Source organism: Scophthalmus maximus, chromosome 16 (assembly GCF_022379125.1).
Source record: "Scophthalmus maximus strain ysfricsl-2021 chromosome 16, ASM2237912v1, whole genome shotgun sequence".
Lineage (NCBI taxonomy): Eukaryota > Metazoa > Chordata > Actinopteri > Pleuronectiformes > Scophthalmidae > Scophthalmus > Scophthalmus maximus.
This window is the reverse complement of record NC_061530.1, coordinates 17,744,055-17,768,831: the sequence shown is the minus strand read 5'-3', so window position 1 is coordinate 17,768,831 and position 24,777 is coordinate 17,744,055. Positions and strand designations below refer to the sequence as shown.

General features: G+C 43.2%; 1 protein-coding gene across 3 annotated transcripts in view; it reads left to right on the top strand.

Moving 5' to 3' along the window:
- LOC118287362 (protoheme IX farnesyltransferase, mitochondrial) overlaps positions 1–24,777 on the top strand; it is a 32,253-nt gene that overhangs the window by 3,484 nt on the left and 3,992 nt on the right. For all 3 annotated transcript variants that reach the window (XR_007029818.1, XM_035612457.2, XM_035612456.2), the window contains exon 5: positions 20,446–20,516. Coding sequence is in view for 2 of the 3 variants with exons in the window: in XM_035612457.2 (XP_035468350.2) it covers positions 20,446–20,516 (71 nt within the window). In the remaining variant the exon portion in view is untranslated. The remainder of the gene's footprint in view (positions 1–20,445; positions 20,517–24,777) is intronic.

Below are 24,777 nucleotides of genomic sequence, written 5' to 3'. Positions count from 1 at the left end.
GCCTGTAATTTGGCGACGGCCATGATTACACTGCCCCCCCCCCCCCCCAACAGGCATGTGCCGCGTATTGTTTTACAGCAACAATAAAAGTGCCCCACCAAGACACACGGACATAGTTTTTTACTAACACTGATCAACCGGGACCTGAGCTCGGAGCAGTCACTCGCTTCACATCCGGGGGGGTTATGCCCATTGATACACGTGTGCAAATGTTTACACAATGTTGTTTTGGTTGCCGGGCCTGAATAGTGCCAATCAGTCCGTTTGCTCAAGTGAAAATTGAAGAGCTACCGCTCCGCTCTCCTCCGCGCGCCTCCACCGCACACCAAGCAGGTGTGTAAATATTCTTCAGGTATTTGAAAAATGCGGGCCCACCTTCACATCGGTCCCCGTCACTCTTCATTTTCTCCACCAGCTCAGCCCCCCGGAGGTTAGGATACCACACGGCGTCATATTTCATAGAAACAACGTTGTTTGCCTCTCTCTTTGGTTTTCCTCCACCCAGGGTCCAGTTTCAGACCAACAGTACAGGTGAAGCACGGGCAAAGGTCACAGCAGATATAATTTAATGAGTGTGGAAAAAGCTGTAGGAAAGACGTGTTTTCAGGACTTTCCAATTCAATTTAATCTTTTTGGTTTTTTTTAAATAGCAGGTCAATTATATCATTTTTAAAAACTTGAAAATTAAAGTTGAATTTGGAAAGAATATAACAAACTAAAAAGCCCAAGTTGTAGTCTTCGATAATATATATTTTTACTGTAATCATATTTTTAAAAAAATTCTACATAACCCTCCAGATAAAACTGTTATGTTAAGTTTGTGGATCTCTAAAAAGATTCAAAGAGTTCATTTTGCATTATTCATGTGGCTACAGTGAGCGTTTGGTAGGTTCATGGTATTTTGGGAATGCTTCACATGGTTTGTCTAGATAAATATACAACGAAGAGAGCCTGGCAGAATATCACTTTAATGCACTTCTCTCTGTTTTCACAAATGGCCTTAGTGTCTCTTTGGGCTGAAATTCATCGGCGCTTACTCAGTTTGAGATGAAGAGCTCCTTTTTCTTGTGGCCAGGAGCTGGAATGCGAGGCCGAGTCAGATCCACTCCGCTCCCCAGTTCCCTCTTTCTCTGCGGGTACGTTGTGTGTGCGTGTGTCATCGTGGTCTTAATTGACAGGAGCCGGAGACGGGATTATTATTCCAGACAAATTCGCCACATGTCTTCCAAGTGAGGCTGACTTTGAAGTGAAGTAGCTTATGAGACAAAGTCATGCAAGGGCTCCATCTTTCATTTAAAAAAAAAAAAAAGGTAATGGGGATAAACATCATTAACAAAGTAAACTGGTGCATAGTTGGTATTGTCTTGCCTCCCTCTGTTCGTCTGGAATGAAAAGTATATGCCTCTCCACACACGATTGTAAGAGTAGCTCTTGATGTTGCTTTGTTTGGAGAAGAATGTCATTTTCCTCAGTGTAATTATACACACAGAAGCAAAAAGGGGGATGTCATGTGTGACACGTAATTGCCCGTTGTAACTGCCGCTGTGGCAGCACTCACCTCTTTGACAAAAAGAACTGACAGACTTATGTGTTAGTCCATCGCAGAGACACGCCCTCACCTGTGAATGTGTGTGTGTGATCTCAACACTTTGCTCATCCATTTGTTTTTCCAAAATCCTGAATCCTGAAAAAAACACGTGGAATGGTGAAGAAAAACAATCCTACCCTCAGATCTACTGCCAGGTTTTTTTTTTTTTCCCTCCTCCTCCTCCCTTTCATCTTAAAGAACTGGTGCATTAGTGTGATTGGTTGCGATCAAAGCTCGATGTCCTTTTTCATATGGAAGAATCAAACAAAACCTTGACAAACAAACCGAAGCGGCGAAAGGCCCCCGTGAAAGATCACTTCCTGTGGATTCTACCGTTCCGCCCCTAATCCCTTAATTCTCGGCGTCTGAAGAGGAGTGTGCAAGTATGGGACCGCACAACTGTCAAATTACCTTGAAGAGAAAGAAGGAGGAAAATGTCTCGAGGGAGAGAAAAATGCTTTGGCTCTTGAAAGTGGCAGCCAGACCATCAGTGGAGCTGTCAAACGCCAAGGCTGCTCTTTGTCCCGTTGGGAAGTGCCCGTAGGGCAAAACAGAAATGTTGTGGTTCCTCTGCTTCGGAAGCCGACGTAAGCACTCGGAGTCACGTAACAACGGCGAGTCAATGTCTAGAGTTTCACACCATAGTCCAAAACATTAATGCTGTCATGTCTGTCTTGCAGTCTGGAGACGACAATCAGGTTCAACAGCAAAGGGATGTAATTATTTCAGCCTTCCAAGTTCAAGTAGCTCTCGTGCGTTGGCATTTACGAACATTTCAGCTCGTTATTTTTTTTTTTTTATCCTTACACCTCCATCTAGCTGCCATTGAAGCCTGTGTGGAGGTGATCAAGCGGGGGGAAAAAGGGGGTGATACTCTGTAGAGAAAAATAGCTCAGCCTGTTCAAAGCCATACCAAAGGTTTCACGACAGAGTTCCCTCTGTTCCTGCAGGATAGAATCGAACTAGCTAACATCAGTTTGGGTAAAAAAGTGCCCAGTCTAAAGGCCTCGTGGGCCCCACAGCCTCTGCAGGTGTTCCAGCCGTCATCACCTTCCAGTTTGGCCACTACTCGGGCTAATTGGATAATTGGGTCAGATGAGAGTTTCAGACCGGAGCCTTAAAGACCCCGGCAGTGAAAACGAGACCCGATATGGCCTTTTCGCTGTCAAATAGGCACCACTCCGACTGTTTTGACAGCAGCTAAGTCGCAGCGCGTCCGCTCGCGTGTCTAGTTTTGATGACCACTCTCGCTGGTTTGTTTTGCGGCAGGCCTAGTGTCATTTCTGTTTTCGTGACGAGGACAGTTGAGATTTCTTTTGTGTCTGCGCGTCTCCTGTGGTGAACCCGTCTCGACGCTGGCACGCACACAAGCGAGCCCCCACAAGCCCCCCGGTCCATCCACTCCTACCACTCGCAGTTACACCCTCTCTCTCCCATCCTGTGCAGGCATGCATTATTTACCCTCCTGCATGTTTCCCCCCGTCGTAACCTTCGAGTGTACGAGTACATAACTGAACACGGGGCCATGATGATAACATGTTTAATATACTTTTTCAAACCTTTTAACACACCCTATTTCGAACAAAAAACGTAATGTTTTGTTCTTTGAATTTAAACTGTGATGATGGCATGACAGCGGAGCAACCAATTTACCCCCCAAAAAAGGTTTATTGACCAATTTTGACAGTGATGCAGATTATTTCTAAACCTGTGTATAGATGTGTAAGAATAATGTGAATTGATCTAAATTCGTAGCACTTTTGGATTTTATTGTAATCTCTGTACACAATGCAGTGACATTTTATAAACCCTCTGCTCTTAGTGGAAGATCATGCGTTCAACTTTAAAAGGCATAACCCCTCCGACACTACAGTCTACTGTTTCAAGCACATGCCGGTACAATGCAGGCTCTTTCTCGCAGCTGACATCTTTATCTCTGATCCCTATCTTTATATTGTTTGCAGTGGCAGTCATCTTGTTAATCATATTTACCCAAGTCATTTTGGAGGTCAGATTGGTGCGCTGCCATACGAATTTGATCTGAATCAAGTCTGGAAATTCCCATTATACATATTAAATAATCCCTCGAGGCATATCTAGTTTAATACATAAATCTGTGAGGGTTTTTTTTTAACTGCACTGATGTAAATTTATAAGCTGCTGTTGGTGAGAGTCCTTGAATCACACTTGGTTAAATAATAGCAGTATAGCAAAGGGTTTTTTATTACTGCAGTCAGAAAGAATTAGGGCTGCAACAAATTCTTCTTTTTTTTTGTAGTTTTAGCTCTGGACTGCAGCAAGTTTGATTTGAAATGAAACATTGGCTATGACGTTTAAAAGCCGACTCTGAGCTTTTAATAACATCCACGTCAGATGAATTTTGGAGGAATTGTAGCCCTTTCCACACAGTCTCCATGTTGCAGGGGACATGGAGTAGTCCAACAATTTTTTACATAAATATCTTATCCAAATCTCTTGTTTATATATACAAAAATAATTGTCAAGTCTGTACTTGACGAGTGAATTTTGCAAAGGTTGTCAGTTTGCCAGTGTTATAGAGAGTCATTAGACTCTGGCTTCTGTAGGCTTTTGTTGATACAGGGTACACTTGATATAATCCACATCATTCTAAGATTGTTGACCGTGATTACGGTGGTCTTTGCTGTCGACAGAGATGTTTTTACCTCTGTACTTTTCTTTGTTTGACGGTTGGTTGGTAGGATTATGCAAAAACTGCTGAATGGATTTCTGCAACAATTGGTGGAAAGATGGGACAGATCAGAGATGTTTCTTATCACTTTCTTTAACATTGTGAGATAAGAATTTTGTTTAAATTTTTTCAACATTCCCGACTGATTCCTCATGGATCCTGCAGATCCAAATACAAATTTGTATCTATCGGATTTAAATGTGTTTACATAAGGGGACTGTTGGACCTTGCCGGAGGTATGCGCTCTATTGAGAGTCGTTCTAGTATGTTACTGCTTTAGAAGGACTGAAGGTGTAGATAGTGGTCCATCAGCAGCACATTTGGATGGGGAAGTTGTTTCCCTCAGCGGCAGAAAAGCTGGGCCTCCACAGTCAAGGCTGCCACAACAAATTGCAAGGATTGGGCTCCTTTTGTTGTAGTTTGGGGGTACCTCACGGGGGAAAGGTACCTCTGGAGAGAATCATTAGTTGTAACAAGACCTCATGGCCACTGAAACCCCACTAACCATTGCTCTCTTCAAAGACAGTGAAAACCTTCCACTGGATTTGTGTCTGTTGCCTGCTGAGAAGTAGCGACAGAAGATACGGCTTCAAATGGTCGCTGTAGAATATCTTCAGCATGATGACATTGCTGTCCATTATGTACAGTTTATTTTCCTTCTGCTTGCAAATGACCTCCCACCATTTGATGTGCATTTGATGAATTGCATGTGGATGCCTTTCTAAAAAAAAAATTGCCCCAATATTGAGGTTGTACCATTTTTGTTTTTTTGTGTAGAAAGAAAGATATATTCAGGCAGATCAGACTCGTGCTTGTCATCTCAGTTCCTCTGGCTACTTACTGTTACAGACTTTAAAAAAAAAAAAGGATTATATGTTGGGCATTTTTGGGGGGCGTGGTTTCTCGAGTTAAAGGTCAAACACATCAAAAGCGTAGCCAAAAGGGCGATTTACTCAAATGTGATCCCTTCCTTTGTGCAGATGCGGTTCGCAGTATTTTGTTTTCCAGGAGCTTAGTTAAAACAAAAGGGACGAGCTGATCTTTGACATCGATAGTTGTCTCAGTTTTTAATCTGATGGTCTCTGCCGAGCTGTTAAAAGAGCACGGAAATTCCTTTTTAATTGCCTGATCTAGATGGCACCAAAAAGAACTGGATGGGTATCTCTCTTTTGGGTGCGGGATTAAAATGAATATTTAACTAGATGGTGCTGTTGAATAGTTAATTTCCTTTTAAAGCCTTTTGTCTCTTTGTCAACCACGGGGTGCCAATCCATTTCAAACTGTACAACTGGGCCTCTTGTAGTCTCAGATGGGAGACAGATGCTTCCCTCTGATAAAGTCATGGAGGGTAAATCGAGCTATTAAATACCCCCCAAAGATAATGCCCGAGGGGAAGCGAGAGCAAAAACTGTTGCCAGGCAGGCTTAAATACAGGGATGTTAATGACAATTAATGGGTGGCTGTGTTTTAATTCACCATTCTTTTTAGAAGACTTGCTTCAGTGTTGCAGTTGAATGGCTCCTGTATTTATTATCTTACGTCATGAACTGAGTGTGGCCAAGAAAGTGTCTAAGCTATTTACACAAGGTTATTGTATTGAGAATCGACGTAAAAGAAACGCTCATAAAATTCCGGTTGTGATATTAGGTGTTAAATTCAGGTGTAGTAACCTAGCTGTTGACACTGTCTGATAACATTTTGTACAATCATAGTAGATGAATTAAGGGATCAAAACGTTTGAATGGTGCAGGACAAACTTCATAAAGTAGACGGACATGGGGCTGGAGGCAACTCGTTTATAGGAGTGTTGGCAGGCAACAGCGGCAGTCTAATGAAAATCTTGTTGGGTGATCATTTTGAGCAGCAAAGCTTTCCGACTGCTGATAATCTGTACTATACCGGCTCACTACATACAGTCAATAAAACCTACCGTATCAAATTTAATGAGGCCAGCAGTTCCTTCTCTGTATCTTTAAAAAAATAGTTTCTCTTCAATTTAGCAATTAATTGTATGAAACGATACAAGATATACAAGACTATGAACCAAGAATCAACAATTTTACTTTGCATCAAATCAAATTTTATTTTCACAAGGTAAAATAGTAAGATGCTTTTGGCAGTAGTATTTCATATTTGCATTTTTAAATGGTAGCCGTATAATTCTGAAATTAAACTCGATTGTTTGTCCTCCTTTGACCTCGCAATCAGAGGTAACACATAGTTTAATATAAGTAATTGACAGATTAATGGATCGTGAAAATAATCGTTAGTTGCGCCCCTAATTTTTTTAATTTTCTTTTTTTAAGGAAATGCTTATGATTCATGATTCTCAACAAAACCAATCGATTCATACAGTTTTATTTTAGATTTTGTGTCTTAGAGGGTAATTTCTAACACGTACGATGCATACAACCTATATCAATATTTACATTAGGTTTTTCTCTTAGGCTACATATTCCTTTTGATCCTAGAACACTCAAGCCTTTACAAATACAGGTTGTCTTCTCACTTCAAAAGAAGAAACGCAGCTTCTCATTGTAGTCGTCCACAACATGCCGTCATCGCCGCACTCGAGAGAGGCCCTTCTGCTCACACGCAAAGTGCTTCTCTGAGCCTTCAATGTGATCGCTTGTTTGGGCAAAACACACCTCACCACAATGGAGTTGCCTCCACCCGAGGGAAGGAACATGACTGACTGATGGGCAGGTGGAGCCGCTCCTCAACACCTCCCTGATTAGCCTTTAGTTTTTTGACAAAACACCGTGATTATGGGCTTCGGTGACCTACAAGGCGAGATGCAGACACCATTGAGCCCTCGAGTCAGAGGGGTGAAACCACCCACCTCAGCACTGTCTGGCACCAGTGAACCTTTCTACACCTCGCACTGCATTTGGCAGTGACTGAACTCAAGGCAAGCTGAGCTAATGTTGTTACGTCAACCAGGAAACTCTGCTTTTGGCAGAGTTCTCAGAGCCATATTTCTATCCTAATTTGTCTTAAGACTAAGGCTGCTTTAGTGCCAACCCACAGTGACGTCACACATTGGTCTTTGAACTGGCGTTTTGAAGACTTGACATCTAGGTTTTTTGCAACCTGACAGGAGCGGGGGTGGGTTTGACTTAAAGCTCGTCCACTGGCACTTTCAGGACGGTACCAGCTATCAATCATGCTATATTGCACACGGTGCTTTATCATCCATTTTACTTTAAATGAGACCACAATTTAAAAAATGAACATCATGCTGTATTGGAGAAGACTTGAATCTAGAAATTGAACCATAAACTCAGGAAAATGTTCACTGATTTTATTAATCAAGTGAGAAGTACAGTAATTTTTTCATAGACTTCTATACTCTGACTTCTTTTTGCAACCAGTTGAGTCACCCTCGGCTGGTTGTTTCAGAGAATACAGGCTTCAGGCACTTCTGCATTGGCTTCATTTTCAGGACCCGATGACTATGTCCATTTCTATATAGAGTCTATGTTTCAGACTCTGGAAAATGTCTGGAAAATTGGGTCCAGACATTTTCTGGAGTTTGCCTTTCACATATGACAAACCGAGCAGGAGATTGTCCGAGTCAGATACGTTCACAAGAAGCAGGAAGTTTCCATTCAGCCAGCTAGGATTGGCACCTGGGCAGAGCGCCCACTTGCTCGCCTTGAATCTTCCTGACATTTTACTGCCAGCTCACTTGGACATTTTCTGGCAGGAAAAGTTCCAGAAATGTTTTGTTAACTGAAAATTTGCCTTCTCACATACAGCCCCTCCGGAAAAGTTCAGGAAAATCTCCAGACACCAGTGCATGTCTGAAAAGCAGCTATAGACTAACTCTTAAAATCCTGCACTGAAAGACTTGAACTCTTTTCAGCAGTGTTAGTGTTGGTCTGTGTGTCCGTTTCCTTTGAGAATCCTGGACCTGCTTTCCCACTGAAACGGTCGCTGACACGTCAGCACCTCCAAGTTGCATCGTGGAAGGTATCGGCGAATAGAGACACTCTGTGTCGAGGCCCCTGTTTGTCTAGAGGACAAACCGTCCCTCTGGCACTAATGTCACACTGAAGCAGATTGTGGACTGTGATAATGGGGTTTGCTGAAGATGCACTCGCTTTAGGAGTGGCCCTCTCTGCCTGTCATCAGCCCTTTGCACTGTTGCAAATCAGCAGACCGGGGCCAGAGGTTTGCATGCCTGTTCAGTGGATGTAATATCCCCTGTGTTTGTTGCCAAGCCTCAGCCCCAAATGTTTTTTGTTAAGTTGAGCAGCTCAAAATTACCCATTATGAAAATAAAGTAAAAGTATTATGACAGATAGCGCAGTGACTTAGCTGTTGACGTCCTTTGTGATGTTAATGTTTGTCAGATGCATACTTGCCGTGTTTTGATATGCTGCATTAAAATCAGTGACAGAGAGGTGAATAACAAATTTCATGGAACGACTCGCTGTTTTCTGTTGAGCTGAAACTTCATAGTTATTTAGACTTCCAAATGTTTTTTTGGCCTGCCTGCTTCTGTATAGTTGCCGGAGGGACAATTTCATGTGGATGTAAAAAAAATCCTAAGCTCACTGATATCTGTGCTCTTCATTTTAATACACCACAAGCTCTTGCTCTGGGTTTTTTACGGTAGCCAAACGACGAACAAGTAGAGAACGGTTTATTTTCGTGGGGCTGATTAGAGGACTAATTCTTCAATGTCAATTCAGGAATGCAACATCTATTTAGTTTAAACACTGCATTTATGTTTTTGTGTACCGTTTTTTATTCTTCTTCTTTCCACGAAACTCATGCAAGTTTACCCTTTTCTATCTGAAGGTAACTTAGCCAAAGGCAAGTAGGGAACACTCTTTGTAACACTGAGATCCGTGGATAATTAACAAAAGCGGCCCTGTTTATGGCCATGCCCGTGAGCCAACACTGCATGCTAATTTGATTCAAACCGAGACGCTTTGGGGGCAAGGGCATCATAGCCGGAAAACAAAATGGTTACCAACAAGCACCCATGCTTCCCCTAAGCCTTTGGGTGTATCTCACTTACAGAAAACCCTGGTTTAGTATCAGGTTTATTTATTTAGCCTAAAACCAAGGTGGTCTCTCAAGGCTTTGTAATACAATCTCATGACACCTGCAAGTTTTTAACGTAACAACTTATTCGTCGGATTACATTTTTAAATGGCAAACGCAGGGTTAAATTCATTATGCTTTTCATCTTGCCATTTGCAGAACGAGGGATGTGTTATCGTGGCGGGATTAATAAAACCAAGATTAGCATTTCATGTGGTCAACTGGTCACGTTTCTTTTTGAAAATTTCACAAAGAAAGTTAGTTTTTGTTTTTCTTTGCCACAACTTCGCCTGACATGAAAGTTTTTTCTTTTGGAAAGAAAGATTCTGAAGGTATTCATTACATTGCATGTCTATTAAAACAAATCCTAGGAAATCTTTTTGGTTCACTGCTGTTAAGTTGTCTGTTTTGTTTATGAAGACAGACTTATGATGTAGACACGCTGCCATTTTTTAAAAACTCTCAACTACTCTAGTAGTAGTTTGAGTAACTGTTTCTTTGTTTTCAGCTTCTCTCTTATAACTTGAACATTTTAAAATGGATCTCGCTTGGTTCTCCAATGACTATTATATTATATTTCCTTAATCTTAGCTGCCACCCAAAGTCCCCAGTCATTCCTTATGTAATCACGTGTCTTATGTCGAACAGTTGGAAAAGATCATAATAGTCTAATTAAAGGCTGTAATGTAATGACAATTGAAAGTTCGGTGTAAGGGGCAGGAGACACTATGTTTTTGATGTTGTTTGGACTTTTTATGAAACTTTAACCGTTGATGCTTTTTAGAGGCAAACCTTGGTTAATTCAGTGGAATGCCTTTTCAGTCACCTGCTATTTATTATCATCCCTAAAATCATGTGTATAAATGTTAGAGGTGTGTTTCACCGTGTGTGTTACAGATGTACCTCAGGTCATTTTTTATCTTCACTGATCTTTTGGGTTTTTAAAAGTTTCCTCAGTTTTAAGTTATTTTGTTAATTTCCCTGGCTTAATTTTTTTTGCCCACTTTTCTGAAATATATTAGTACATTGACTCCTCCAAAGCTTTTCAGTGTCGTACAACGTCTAATGCCCCTTTACATGCAGTTGCCGACATTACACTGGCACAAGGGGCTTAGTGAGTCTGCCATTGTGTCTCTTCTCGAGTGTAGTGTTACTTGTGCTCTGTCCACATGTCGATCCACCTGTTCTCCTCTCTCACTTCTGAGGGAAATCGTCCCGCTGGATTGGGTGTGGACGCTTCTCCATCTCCGTTTCACTGGAGAAACTGCAGATATTCACAAATCCTCTTCAGACGTATGACTGACTTGTCTGTCTGTTCTGAAGCCTTTAACTGTACTTTTCCCTTTCTCCTCTGTACATGAAGCAATGCTTTCTGGTCCCAGAGGGATTGTAAAACCACGCTTTGTTTTCTTTCTGTGTTTATACTGTACGTCTTAATAACTGTTTTTCTCTCATTGCCATGGCTGCTGTGAGCCAGCAGCAACACCGCTGCACTGTCAGCCCATTATCAAAAGTGACGTATGCGGCTTAAGTGCGGTTGTATAACTTAACTCTGCCTTGAAGTGGCTTTTGCCATTAAGGCCTGCGTTGTCTTATACGGTCCCCTAAATTAGTGGGTAAAGGTAAACGGCTTTTAAATTTTCCATCTCATAAACATTTTTTAGCTGTGCGATAAAAGAAACCTTCAATGATAATTTGGATCCAATTCATCAGAAAGACTCCCAATGCTCTCATCTCCCCGTGGCGTTATCTGCCTCCACACATGCCTCCGACACCAACAGCCGTGAAACGCACGGTGAGAAAAAAAAGACCTTGAAGCCCCCACGCGTGCGTTTTAAACTCTGAACACTATTAATGTCACGCTACAGTCACTCATTCAAGTAGCAGGAAGTAACCACCGCTGTGTGTGCACCCATTCATTTTACACCCACACAACTTAAATCAATATGAGAATGATAAACAGCTGGGTGTATGGCTCATGAATGGTTATACCCATGTGTGTGTGCATGTCATTGTCGTCTTACCTACACAGGCCTCTGGGATTAAACATATCTGTGCAGTTTAAATGGCACTTAACCACTGAAACGGCTCTGTGTTTAAGACATATGTCCTTTATATTGTAAAACTGTAAAGCAAACAAGGAAATGTACCGTTTAACCTAAACATTTAAAGAAGATAAAATCCTAATCTCTTGAAGCAAAAGATATGGCGGAGCTGTGTTCTCTTTGACCTTCAGTTATCCCCCCATATACCCATTCTTATACTACATTCTTCGATTTCCACTAAAAATGGCATTGGAGATATTCAGTTGGAAGTTGTGCTCCGGCGTTGTGTCAATAATCTCATCTAAAGCAGTTATTTTTGTTTGGCACCGTTCCTCGCGACTTCTCTCCGAGGAACTGTGCGGCAGCGTTAACTGTTCCCGCTTTCAGACACACTGGAAGTGGTGTCATGCCACATCCTGACAGGACGAATTTTTGTCACATTCACGGGACAGATGGTCGACAGCTCACTCCTCGAAAAAACCCGTCACAGAGCTCGCTGGTTGCCTTTCCACTTGAGAGGACAGCGAGAGAGGCGAGAGGATACGGAGAATATGGCATAGGATGGGTCTCGGGGTGGCTCCGGCAGTGGAGGAGGACAGACTCTGACAGGAACTTTGTTACCCCGTTCATACAGTCTCCTCCCATTTGCTACGGCTAACAAGACTGAAACTCATGGATAAATTATTTACCCATGCTGCTTTTATGCCACTGTTTACCATCTGCTCCCTTGTGTTGGGGTGTATGGGCAAATGTTTTGCCTCCATATGCACATAGTTCAAATGTTATCCTCATTCTGTTTTCCTGTCGCTCATAAAGTATGAAACTAAAAAAGAAGAGGGTTAGTAGCTCACCAGGAGATGTCTTTAACTGAGTTTATAGGCTGGAAACCACAACTCTTTTATGTTTATTATCAGGAAATGTAACAGTTGGAAGGCATTTTTTAAATTTAAAAACAGCCCAATATAATGGTTTGAATGAAGCGTACCTTCTATTTCTTGAGGCCAGAGTAGAGCGAACCCTCGACGTTAACCCTGTCCTCTCTTTAGCCACGTTTCGAACCAAAATAATTGGAACTTTTAGTGCTAGGAACTTTTTCTAAACAGTTAAAGTTGAATGGTTATGAATGGGAAATTTGGCAAATTAGCCAGCTCATGTATGATCAACCGATGGCTACAACAAGCCGTTCCACTCCAGTCCACCAAGTGGCTATAATATAAGAGACTATACCTGGATCTTAATTTGGCCACTGGTCCCTTAGTTGGAAACAGAGTTTCTGCAAAGGTTCCTGGGTAAAGTTCCTGCGTTGGAAACACAGATTTATCTTTTCCTATTTTGGTCAAGAAGGATGCGATTCAGTTTTGTTAGAAGGTTTACATCACTGTAGACAAAAACCTCCAAAGGTATTACATTATAGGGAGAATGGTACCTTCATAATACTACTCATCGTGTCCCTGAACTAAACAGTTGTGCACTGCACCACCCTGAGCTGTGTCCGTTATCGGCCGTCTGTTTACAGAACATGTTGGTGGGCAGAAAAGGAGGGAGAACAAAGATGCTGATTGAACAATGTACAGTCTGTGTTTGTCTCTATTTTGTAGTCTCCGTTGGGTATTTTCAGAAACAGAACTACCTGGGTGGAAAAGCAAGGCAGTGTGAAACCTGTGTCGCAAGCCAATGCTCTTCTCACAAACCAGAGAATTACTAGTATGACAGAAAATAATGACGGATGATCATTTGGATTATGCGTTTGGCATTGCATTTATTTTTATTATCTCAAAAACTGCAGTGAACTAAATTCCTGTTAAAGCAGCTGTAAACGCAAACATAGAAGATCACAGGGGTCTGTTTTGCTCTTCGCGGCGCATGTCATGACAGGCATCTTGTGGTAAACAATGTAGCTTATTGAAAGAGTATTTTTTTTTTTCCTTTTCTGCCAACTTGACTTGTCCAGAGTTTTTGATTTAATATCTTTATAAGGTAATGCTGTGAGCGAGTGAGTGAGTGAGTGAGCACACACACAGATCTAGACCTCACCGTGTCGTCCTCTTCTCCTGAGGCGCTCATTTTGATTTGAAAGGCTTGTTGAATGAGCCTGCCCGAGATGAAGGGGTGGGTTTTGCTACGGGTCACTGCTGCAAATACAAATATTCCAGAGGTGCTGATGGCTGCTGTCATGTGTGAGAGAACAGTGCGGGCCTTCATAAGCGTCCACTCCCTTATCACTGCCAACTTCCAACATTTCTTCAAAATCTCCAGGAGGAGTCATATCAGAGCTCACACACACACACACACACACACACACACACACACACACACACTCACACTCAGTCCCGTCTGCTTGTGCTCAAGACACAGCTGGAGACAAATAAAAAAAATCTAAACACTCACATTCCCTCAAACATACACATGCCTCTTTTTTCAACTGCACCCTTAAACCGTTGAGAGGCTTTCAAACTGCATGTCATGTCAGTCGCACCCTCGCCGTTATTCGCGAATGCCCACGGATGTCGGAAAGGAACTGTTTATTTCTCTTTAAACAAGTGACCACACACATACACACACACACACACACACACACACACACACACACACACACAGGCCGGCTCTATATGTATTCAATGTTTCGCTGATATGCTTTTTTTTTTCCCACAGTGTGCTAGACTGAATGGAAAGCACTTAAGTGTGTGCACAGTCGACGGGTAATCAGGAACTTGGAGGGGGAAACGCTCTCATTAGTACGAGCGTTGACTTATCGGGCTGAGACTGGAGATACGGCCGGCCGGCGGAATTTGTCTCGTTTGCACAGTCGATGTGTTTACATTGGAACGAAAAATGACGGTGTCGGCCAGCGTGACCCGGTGTCTGGCATTTTGGCAAACGACACCGAACCACTTTGTAAGATTAAGGCTATTTTTCATAAACCCATTTCACCATTTTATTTGGCTACAATAGTTCAGTCCAAATTTTCTAAATAAATATCCTGTGATGTAATATGGTAAATGGACTGTAATGTTATAACGTTTTTCTAGTCTTGTTCAGCACTCGGCATGCAGAGGAAGCTGGAATCCCCAATATCTTTTCGAAAGAGGGTCTCTTGATCCTTTCACATTTTGCTGTCGTCCCTCTCTGTCATCCACTGAGTCCTCCCTCACACTAGGAGGCACTGTGGCCTGTTTAAGATGCGGCGTAAATGATGAAAACCGTGATGTGATGCGACACGCGGGACACGCACGATGAACTACGGCATCACTTTTAAACAAAAGGCACATATTCCCCCCTCCAGACGTCTCTTGCGTTAGTGATTTAAGATGGTCCTCTGTGCAGAACCGAAATAGACGAGGCTCATTTATCTTCAGTTTCGCACCAGAAACGTTTCTTTTGTGGAGGTAAAGCAGCGGCTGCCAGACGCCGCCTTTGATCAGACGATGTTAGAAGAAAAGCACGTAAAGCAAAAAAAACCGTATTGAATAATACTCTAACTTTAGCCTCTTCTGTTTTTCTCCGTTTCTTCTTCTTTCCTCGTCTTTGCGGCCCAGACAGCGAGAGAGCGTGCAGCAGGCCTCTTGCCTCCGCTGCTGTAAGGCTCTTTCTCCCCCACATCCTGCCCATATCTTCACAGGCAAAAAAAAGGGGGGGACTGATTATCGGCAGGGCAGAGGTAACGCGGCTCTGCGCGGCATTAATTGGCTGATTAACATGAGGACAGTTTAGCGCTTCGCTGTCTCACACTCGGGCCATTAATCAAGAGAGAGAGAGAGAGAGAGAGAGAGGCCGCGCCAGCTGAACCGCTGCCAACAGCGTCCACACAGGCCACTGTGAACAAGAGGTGCGGGTTCAGCACACAAGCTGAAAAGGGAGGACGTGATCCGCTCGTTGGCCCGACGGAGAACTGCAGCCACTGCCCTGCTGCCCGAGGGGGGGGGGGGGGGGACGACGACGACGACGACGACGACGAACGGAGACTTTGATACGTGGTAGCAGGACGGTGCGGTTTCTCGTGTATTTAGACGACCAAGAAGTACGGTTACTTTCTTTTCAAGGTCCTGGAGAAAAAAGTGTAAAGATCACGTGCACACAATGCATGAGTCACCCCTTGGAAAAAAGAGGCCTGGCTCGCAGGTCGTGTGATCTCCAGCTTGTGCCGTTTTCCCCTTGATTTCTTCGTCTCTCATGAATTAAAGCGGCGCAAACAATCTTCAGCTTTTCATGTCCAATCACAGCAGCCGATCACATCAAAGGATCTCGCAGGGGCGAAGAATCTGCAAACATCTGCCAGCTGTTCATATACGCGGCATCTCCAGTCCCAGACCCTGTCTCTTTAACCTTTCACCTCCACTGCACATACTGTGATATGAATATTGCTCTTTTATTCTAAAGCCTTTATCGGTTGGCCGATAGTATCGCAGACATTTTGGTATCAACGATTTTGTTTGGCAATATGAAAACTTTTATTTTACAGAATAAAAAATGCAGAAAATACGCTTTTACATTTTACTTTTTAAACTTTTTTTAATTCAGTTTCCATATTTGTTTTTTTTCTCTTTACTTATTATTATGTATAATAAAATGTATGATTAAATTGTAAAAAATATCAAGCCCCAGTTTAATTTCTTTGTCATAAGGGTTTGATAACGACATCTTAGGAATCATAGCAGATTTTTAAAAAAAATTAAAAAAAATACATTGGCCTATATATCAGAATTTTTTACTCCCTAATATCTGTATCGGAATCGGCCCCCAAAAAATCCATATCAGTCTGACTTTCTACTTAATTCTATACTGGCTCTCACATATCTAAATCCATATGCTGTTGAAAGCAGTTATAAACCTCCACCCACCCGTTTCTTAATCTTATTATTTCCTCCTTTTTTTAAGTTAATCTTCCTGCTTCCTCATTTCTTCTCCTACTTGCCCTTTTGCCGTTAATCTTAAGAAGCTGCTTATATCTTAACAGCTCTGGGATCCACACAGGTTGGTTCTCACAGTTTAATAATAAGTACTTTGGAAGCGTTGAACAGGTTCTTCAGGGAAACGGTGTGAAGTCGCAGCATTGCTCACATAACTCCCAAGACGATTCATTTCATCAACGGAGAGGGAACAGCTTCTGCTGCACAAACGCCTTGAATCAACGTTGATCTGCTTTACCAGCGTGTGTTTTTTTAATGTGTGTGTGTGATGACTAGTCCGGTTGCATGCCTTGTCTCTTCTGTTCCATTTCCTTTCTCTCCTTCGACTTCAAAACGCTCGCGAGCGTCTGCCAGAACCGCTGCCTTGACTTCTGACGACGGTCTTAATCTATGTAAATCTCTGGCTGCTTGTTTGTCAAGTGGCTGATCAGAGATCCGTTCACAGTCGGAGTTGAAGGGGGCTTCGAGGGCTCTCGAGCTTTTTTGTCGAGTAGACTTGGCTCGCATTGCGTAGGAGCACCACCCACTCATCCACCGCCTGTGGAAGCCCCGGGGTCTGCCATTCTGCTCACACTGTGTGCAAACAGCCGACGCGGCGACAATTGAAGACGACCTGGGTCTCGTTGGTCGGGTTCAGCTCGTGCACCCGGGTTTCCCCTCGGCAGAGTGGGAGAGACGCGCTGTTTAGGCCAGCTGATGTTTCTGTGAGCCGACGCCAAACAGCTGCTCAGCTGTGTGTACTCCCAATTCCTGTGTTTAGGCCCAATCTCGTGTAAACACAGTAAACGTAGTAGTTACTGCATCGCCCCTCTCCGACCTTCACTGCACTTCCCGTTGTTGTTTTGTCATGTGGGGTCGGTCAGGTTCTCTCATGGGGGAGCACAGGGAGTAAAAGAACTTAACCACATCCCCCCCAAAATATACCCCCATTGTCAAATCTACGCAGTCTCACTGCCCTGATTGTTTAATTCACAGATACATTTTATGGGTTAGCGTCACCATAAATCACACCACGGTGCAAAGCCAACTTACCCTCAGCTTTTTTTTTATTTTACTGGAGAGTAGGAAATGCATCCCCGCAGCCTGTTATCAATTGAGCCCCGGCGGTTGGCAGCGGATCGCGCTCTGCCTTTGATAGCTCGGAGGATCTGGCAGCTAATCACTCCCTCCTCTTCGCTTCACACTTTGGTCTTGCCTGTTTTCAGTGCTTCATCATCTGGCAGATAATTACCCCTACAGTTATGGGGGGGTTTTGTGTATGTGTGTGTGTGTGTTTCTGTCTGTAATTTAGAGCAGCAGCCATAACTTCCGGTTCATTCCCCCCCCCACTCCTTCAACCACCTCTGTGTGTATATCCCCAACTGATCCATAGGCAGTTTATGATTAAACTGCAAGTTATCCAACACTCAATCCATTTTGAAAAACCTTTGTTTGCACGCCAGCTTTTGAAAAGTGCCACATTTAGCTCCACAAACACACGCGTCGCAGTGTGACAGTGAGTGATAAGAGCCCAACCACACCAGGTCGCAAACAAAAGATCTGTTTGACTTTATTTCACAGTCGGCTCATCCATCACGATGAAATTGGAATTTGAACCTTCGTATACTGAAGATGTTGAAATCATCGTCTAAACCTTCCTGCCGCAACAAGCCCGACTGACACTCCCCCGACATATGTCTCTTTTACTGATATATGGGCTGCCACTAACCGTTATACATTATCGAGTAATCTGTCAGTTATTTTCGCGAATTAATCGGTTAGTTGTTCGGCCCATAAAATGGTGAAAAATGACGATCGTGTTTCTAAACCCCAAGATGATGTTTTGTTTTGTCCACACAAAAAATATATTTATTTTACTGTCATAGACTAGCGCAGAAACCAGAAAATATTCACATTTCAGAACCTGAAATCAGAGAATTCTGACTTTTATTTGCATAAAAAATATTTTAACTGATTAATCGACTGTCTAAATAGTTGCTGATAATAGTAATAGTCAATTACTAATGGATCAATCGATTAACTGTTGCAAAATGGGACAAACTGAAATGACAGCACATACACACACACACACACACACACACGCACGACAGGTTCACCCAAACGATGGCAAAGCTGTAGATCTTTTGTTTTGAGATACTTTTCTCCCTCTGTAAAGGTTTTCTTTTTTGCAGGTGCCTCATATGCCTGTGGGGCACATTGCATAGGTCTTTTCTTTACTTTCTTTTTTTTACACGTGGATTGATGTTCTTGGAATCTGGGTGGGATCCATTTTATGTGAGCAGCGAGCTTGGCCCCGGGCCCTGCCTCAGCACCGCTCTGCTCCGGGGCCCTGGCCACAGAGTGCATTTCTCTCTCTCTCGTGCGGCCCCTGACCTCCTGACGCATTTCCTGACCCAGGAAATAGAATTAACACCTCGAGGTCCCACAGACGCATAACACAGCTGTGCGTGTCCCTGGCACGGTCCAGTCCAGCCTGAAACCCGGGCTAGTAGCTAAGTCCCTCCAGGACAACTTGAGGCTGAGATGGAAAAGGGGAAAGCGTGGGGGGAGATTTTCTTTGGAGCATGTGAAGAGCGCTTATTCCACCGCTATTTTTAATGTTTCTTGGTTGGTCGAGGAGTTTTAGTGCCGCTGCTGCAACTTCAGCAGTAACAACGGCCAAATGCGATATATTTACCTACTTTATTACGCGTGGTAGGCACCACCATCAAAGGCCCGTTCCTTTTTTATTACTTATGCTAATTATATCTCGAAAAATAATGCAAAAGAGCAGCACAATTGCTCTTTGACTAAATGTCACTATGATCCATTTCTGAAATCCTGAGGAAATGGATCATGGGGAGACATAACATATAGGACTGGCAACTCAAACGTCCCAGACTGAGATGAAAGTTTGGTCCAAACTCGAGGAAACCGCATCTGAGGAGGACAAACAGTTTTTTAATGTGATCTTTTTCGAGTCCCAAGTCTCCATCAGGTGACTGTGAGCATGTGCGTCAGACCCTATAAATGCTGCAGCCCACTCCCTAATGTTTCGCTGAAATGAAAAATCTATAGGCTATGAAAAGCAATGCCCTCCACCACGGTGGCTTTCAGATGTCACGAGACATGCAGTAAATCGGTGAACTGTCGTTTGAGAAAGGGAAAAGTGGATTATCTGTTTATTAGACATTTTATGTGAACCCTATATCTACAGAGATGGATCTTGATATTCTGAAGTCTTAAGTGCTTTATCTGTTTTCTTCATTAGTCCAAGGCTCTTATGCTGGGCAGGCAAAAGCACACATATGTGTGAGTTTGGTCACTTAAACACACACACACACACACACATGCAGAGGGGAGATTAGCCAGTTCCTGCATATAAGCACCCCATGTGTTTGCGTTTAAGTCACACATTGCCAATCTCATGGGAGCACTTTGAAGCATACTCCTCCAGAGCACATCATAAAACAGGAGTATAAGTAGTTTTTCACATAGTTGTGTCCCTGAACACACCGGCACCACCTCCCACCCAACAGCTCGCCGCCTCCACCTTCCACCTTCCACCTCCAGTCCCCTTCACTCTGGAGGAAACAGGAGGTTTGCTGCGACCGGTGCCTGAAGTGGCTCCTCTGCTCTTTGTTTCCCTCCAGATGTGGCATAAAAGCTGCTTCCAGACATTGTCCTGAAATTTCACCTTTCTTTTCGTGTCTGAAAATGACTACAGAAAGACTCACAGAGTAGCCTCCCATCTTTGCATTCTTAATGCCTTTTCTCTGTGAAAGTAAACACCAGGGGAAATTTGTCATAATGGCTCTTTGTTTCCATTCACGTCTATATTTGTTTGCATCTGCAGGATTATCTAATATAAACATCTGTTTGTCTCAGCCAGACCTTTGCACCTCATGTCAAAAATGAAATGTGAATCCTGTGAACCACATATGTACCTTTTTTGAGCTGCTGTGTAGGAGGTGTAAAAAACCAATAACACCTGTTTACTGATTTAAATCCCAATGTGATGAGTTGTCATTGCATACACAATGTAGTGTGTGTATGAAAAGAAACTGTGTTTCCTCCTTTGCTTCTTTTTGTGCCTGAATGTGTTTAAGTGTCTGGAACAGCATGTGTCATGTTTAACGTGTTGCTGTGTCTCCACAGTACTTCGAGGTGCCCTTTGACTCCAACATGAACCGCACCAAGAACCGCCCGCTCGTCCGAGGACAGATCAGGTACAGGCCTCTTCTGCCTTTGTGCTCATTTCACAGCATTTTTTTCTCATGATCTTCTGCACAAACTATTTGGCGCGGCGGCCCCATCTGCACTTTTTATGACTGTGCAAAAGGCCGTGACGAAGGACCCGGAGAGCGAGAGAGTGAGGGAGAGGCATCAGCTCAGCATGATTCACAGTTTCAGTTCAGTGCAGAGTCACGGCGACAACACGACATGAGCTAATCACACAGGACGGGAGACTGAGTCTGTCATTGCTGCCTTGCTCACTGACGTGTGCGTGTGTGTGTAATGGTAAACGAGCACTGCATCTGCCAACACTCGACCTAAAATTTAAGATTCATGTATTTTAGTTGCATATCCAATTTCCATCCTTTTGATTACATAGATTTAACATTAAAAAACAACTAATAAACTTGATATAAATAAATAAAACAAAGTGAAATGAAACCAGGCTGAAATTTATGTATTAGTTCTAATAAACCCAATACGTTTTAAATGCACAATAACCAGATTTATATATTTACATTCAGTAAAGCCAATTTTTTACAAGTATTAAATTAGGTCCAAATGTTTTTGTGTCGTCCCTCTGCTCTACACCTGTGTGCTGTAATGTGAGCCTGGTACCAGGGTGGGGGGGAGAAGGCTGAGGTGTAGTTTACACTGGTTAGATGACAGATAACCTCTGCATTAGTAGTCGGTGAACTCGGCACGCTCCTTTTCGGGGACTTGCCATGAACTAAAAAAAACAAAACAGCCACGTGTCCTCTGAGCCATTTAACTCTTACAGGAAACTCCTTCATTTATTATTTATTCTAGAGAAACCAAAGACTGTATATAAACATGGACATAGTTACCGGGTCCGGAAAGTGAAGCCAATGCGGAAGAGCCTGAAACCTGTCTTCTCTGGAATGACCAGCAGAGGGCGACTCCGCTGGTTATTACTATAGAAGTCTATGAGAAAATGACTCTGCTTCTCACTTGATTTATAACGTCAGTCAACATTTTCATGAGGAGTTTATGGTTCAATCTCTAGTCTTCTTCAATACAGCATGATGTTCATGTTATACATTATGCTCCACTTTAGGGTAAAATAGATGAGAAGTGATGCATTGGGGGCGTGGATACAGCGTGATTGACGGCTGGTACCGTCCAATAGGTTCACGGTTACAGGTGGACGTGCAGCGGACGAGTTCTCGGTCAGGCTCCGACCAACGATCCTCCAAATATCGTAACTTATCGTTTCAAAAAAACAATATGGCGCTGGTCAAAATGCTAAACGGTTGTCGCCGCTGCTCCTAATTCACATGCAGCCAGCTAGAGTAAGCTAAATACCTCTGTCGCCTCTTGTATATATTTATACCAGCAACCTTGATGACTGAACAGCCTGTTAACTGACCCACAGCGATCAGTTCGTCCCAGTTTTAGGAATTCTCCATTGACACGCTGTTTAAAGTCGACTCTCCTGCCACTGAGCTGTTAATTGAAGATGTTCGCTCGCTGTCTAAACACGGGGCGTCGTCTTCTCTCTGGCTTTTAGTGTGTCGCCGACAAAAGGAGGTGTGTGTCTGTGAGACACAGAAACACTTTATCTCTCGCCCCGTCTCTCTCTCTCTCACACACACTCTTGCGGAGAGACGGCGAGCAGATGGGAGGCTGGACCTTCCTGTCAAACAATTCATCCCAAGGTCATATTTTACACATTTTCCTTGTTGTTTTCAGGCCCAGCCTTTTTTTTTTTTTAGGAGCCGCTACATCTGACTTCCTGCGCAAAACGCCTGTCCGCCCCGGAACATGATGTCAGCATCTGAAATAGTTTTTCTTATTTCATGTCGGGGACTACAATAGTAGTTCCCCCCACCTTTTATTGTCCTTCTGTAAAAACGGGGACCGCAGCTTCCCATCCTTTGTTGTGGTTGTGCCCGCGTCCGAGGCTTCCACATGTGATGGTGATGCAGAATAGCTTTCGGCCTGGTAAGAGAAGGAACACAGAAGAAAGGGTTTGGGTTTTTTTGAAGACGCACAAACCATGTGTGTCTGTTGACCAACTCCGATGACGTCAGTTAGTCTGGGTCGGTTAAACCGGGTTGATTCAGCCTCCTGAGCATCGGACCATGAAAGTGATCAGAGCCGCCCTGATAATTATTAAACATGTTCCATATTTAGGTTTTAAAATCTGGCTGATTACGTCAGTACTTTCCAAACGGGACCAATGAGAGAGATCTGAGTACGGCTTGAGTTCTGACCGAACCGCCCGAGTAGTGTTAATGGATTCTTATTATTTTTCCTTCTCGTCAAACCGCAGCCGATTGTTCTCAATAAGATTATTTAAATAATGAAGTCAAGGTGCATTTACTCGCTTTTTTATGGCGCTTTCAACGCCCACTCATGAGTTTCATGCGTTGATGGTTTTTCACTCTTTTCTTTCTCTTCTAAAAATTAATTTTAATGCTCAACAATAGTGACGACGTGTGATTCTTTAATGACTGGAATCATGAGAGAGCAGGAGAAATAATGAGTTGCTCTTTTTAATGGCTGAAAAAATAGAGAGCAGCATGTGAAATGGTGCAATGAAGGAGAATTATTTAATTATCCAGCTCATATAGCTCTTTTGTGCAGAAACATTAACTCACCTAAAACTCTGTGATTTAACTTCTCATCAAAAAAAAATGATAATTAGCATTAAGTTTCTTTGCCTTTCCCGAACAAATTGCAGCAAAAATTGGCAACGGTAAACTTTTTCTTGAAGGATTTATGTTTTCACGTGTGCTCCCTTCTGACTGTCGATTGGAGCTGCAACAGCTAATCAAAGAAAATCTGTTTATATTCTGAGTTATAATAGTTCTTTATAACACTTTATTTTATTATAACACACAAGGAAAGTTCAGATTAGTGTGCTCTCTGCGGTTTCTTGTCACCTTGCCGTCTTTTACCGCCCAAATATTTAACAGGTAACTTAAGTTTTCAAGTGGAATCGGGGCTGGACTTTATGGCCTATGAATAATATCGCAATATATTTTTGTTAAATTGCGATACACGATATATATCGCCTCTAAAGCACTTCATTAATGCAGAAGTTAACCCTTTGATGGATACAGTCACACCAGTGTGATGATTGTAGTCGTCCCTACAACCTGTGTCTGTATTAAAACATTATTTAATCTTAATTATATTCATTAATGGTTTCTATTGGGTCAATTTAAACTCCAGAGCAAGTCTTATGCCTGCACCTTTACACAATTTCACGTGACTGTTTATTTATTTATTGATTGATTGATTGATTTATTTATTGTGACTTTATAGTTGCAGGGTTCGCAATATAGTTATTCAATACATGTCATGTGCAACAAGCCACAAGACATCGAATATGTTCAAGACACCGGCCGCCCCTAAGTGGAATCATCCCCTTTCTTTAACTTTACGTTGTAAATCCCTCATGTTTGACTTTTTGGCTCCGAGGCCACTTGATTTGCGATCTAACCGGCTGCCCACATCGTTTGTCTTTCCGCGTTGACTCAACCCACCTGACGTCATGACTGCGGCTGTGTCCGACTGTGAGCGGAGGACACGTAAACCCACCTCAGGGCCATGTGACGTGCACCCCAACCCCCACCCCCCCTGCTGCCCCCCCAACTGAGCCAGCCCACAGCCAGACTGTCAACAGCCCATAGCCAGCCTGCGCGGCCCCACCTCAGCCCACATAAAACAGACATAACACCACTAATCACATTAATGTACCAGATCTCCCTGCTCGGGCCGCGCCACCAAAATAAAAGCCCTGTTTGCTTTTTTTTTTTGAAGAAGAAGAAGAAGAGGAGGGCCTGCGTTTGGTCAAGATGTTAATCTGCCCTCTCTTTAATTTATGGAGCATTTACTGGTGAATTTGAACCAGACGTTGCAGTCGCTGCTTTCAATAAAGGATGAGGCGGAGGAGGAGGAGGAGGAGGAGGAGGAACTCTTCATCCGGGGTAAAGCCTGAGCCGCAGCGGTTTCCTCCAGTTTTGATCTCTGGTGTGTAGCACATGCTATTCATCTCGCAAGGCCACTTTTATCCCTGACAAACTCTTATCAGATGAGCTTCCTCTAAGCCTCCCGTTTTGAAAGTTGGCCACGCACGGGTGCTCGACCGTCAGTGTGTGGCCTCTCGCTCGCTCGCTCGCTCGCTCGCTCGCTCTCTCTCTCTCTCTCTCTGTGTGTGTGTGTGTGTGTGTGTGTGTGTGTGTGTGTGTGTGTGTGTGTGTGTGTGTGTGTGTGTGTGTGTGT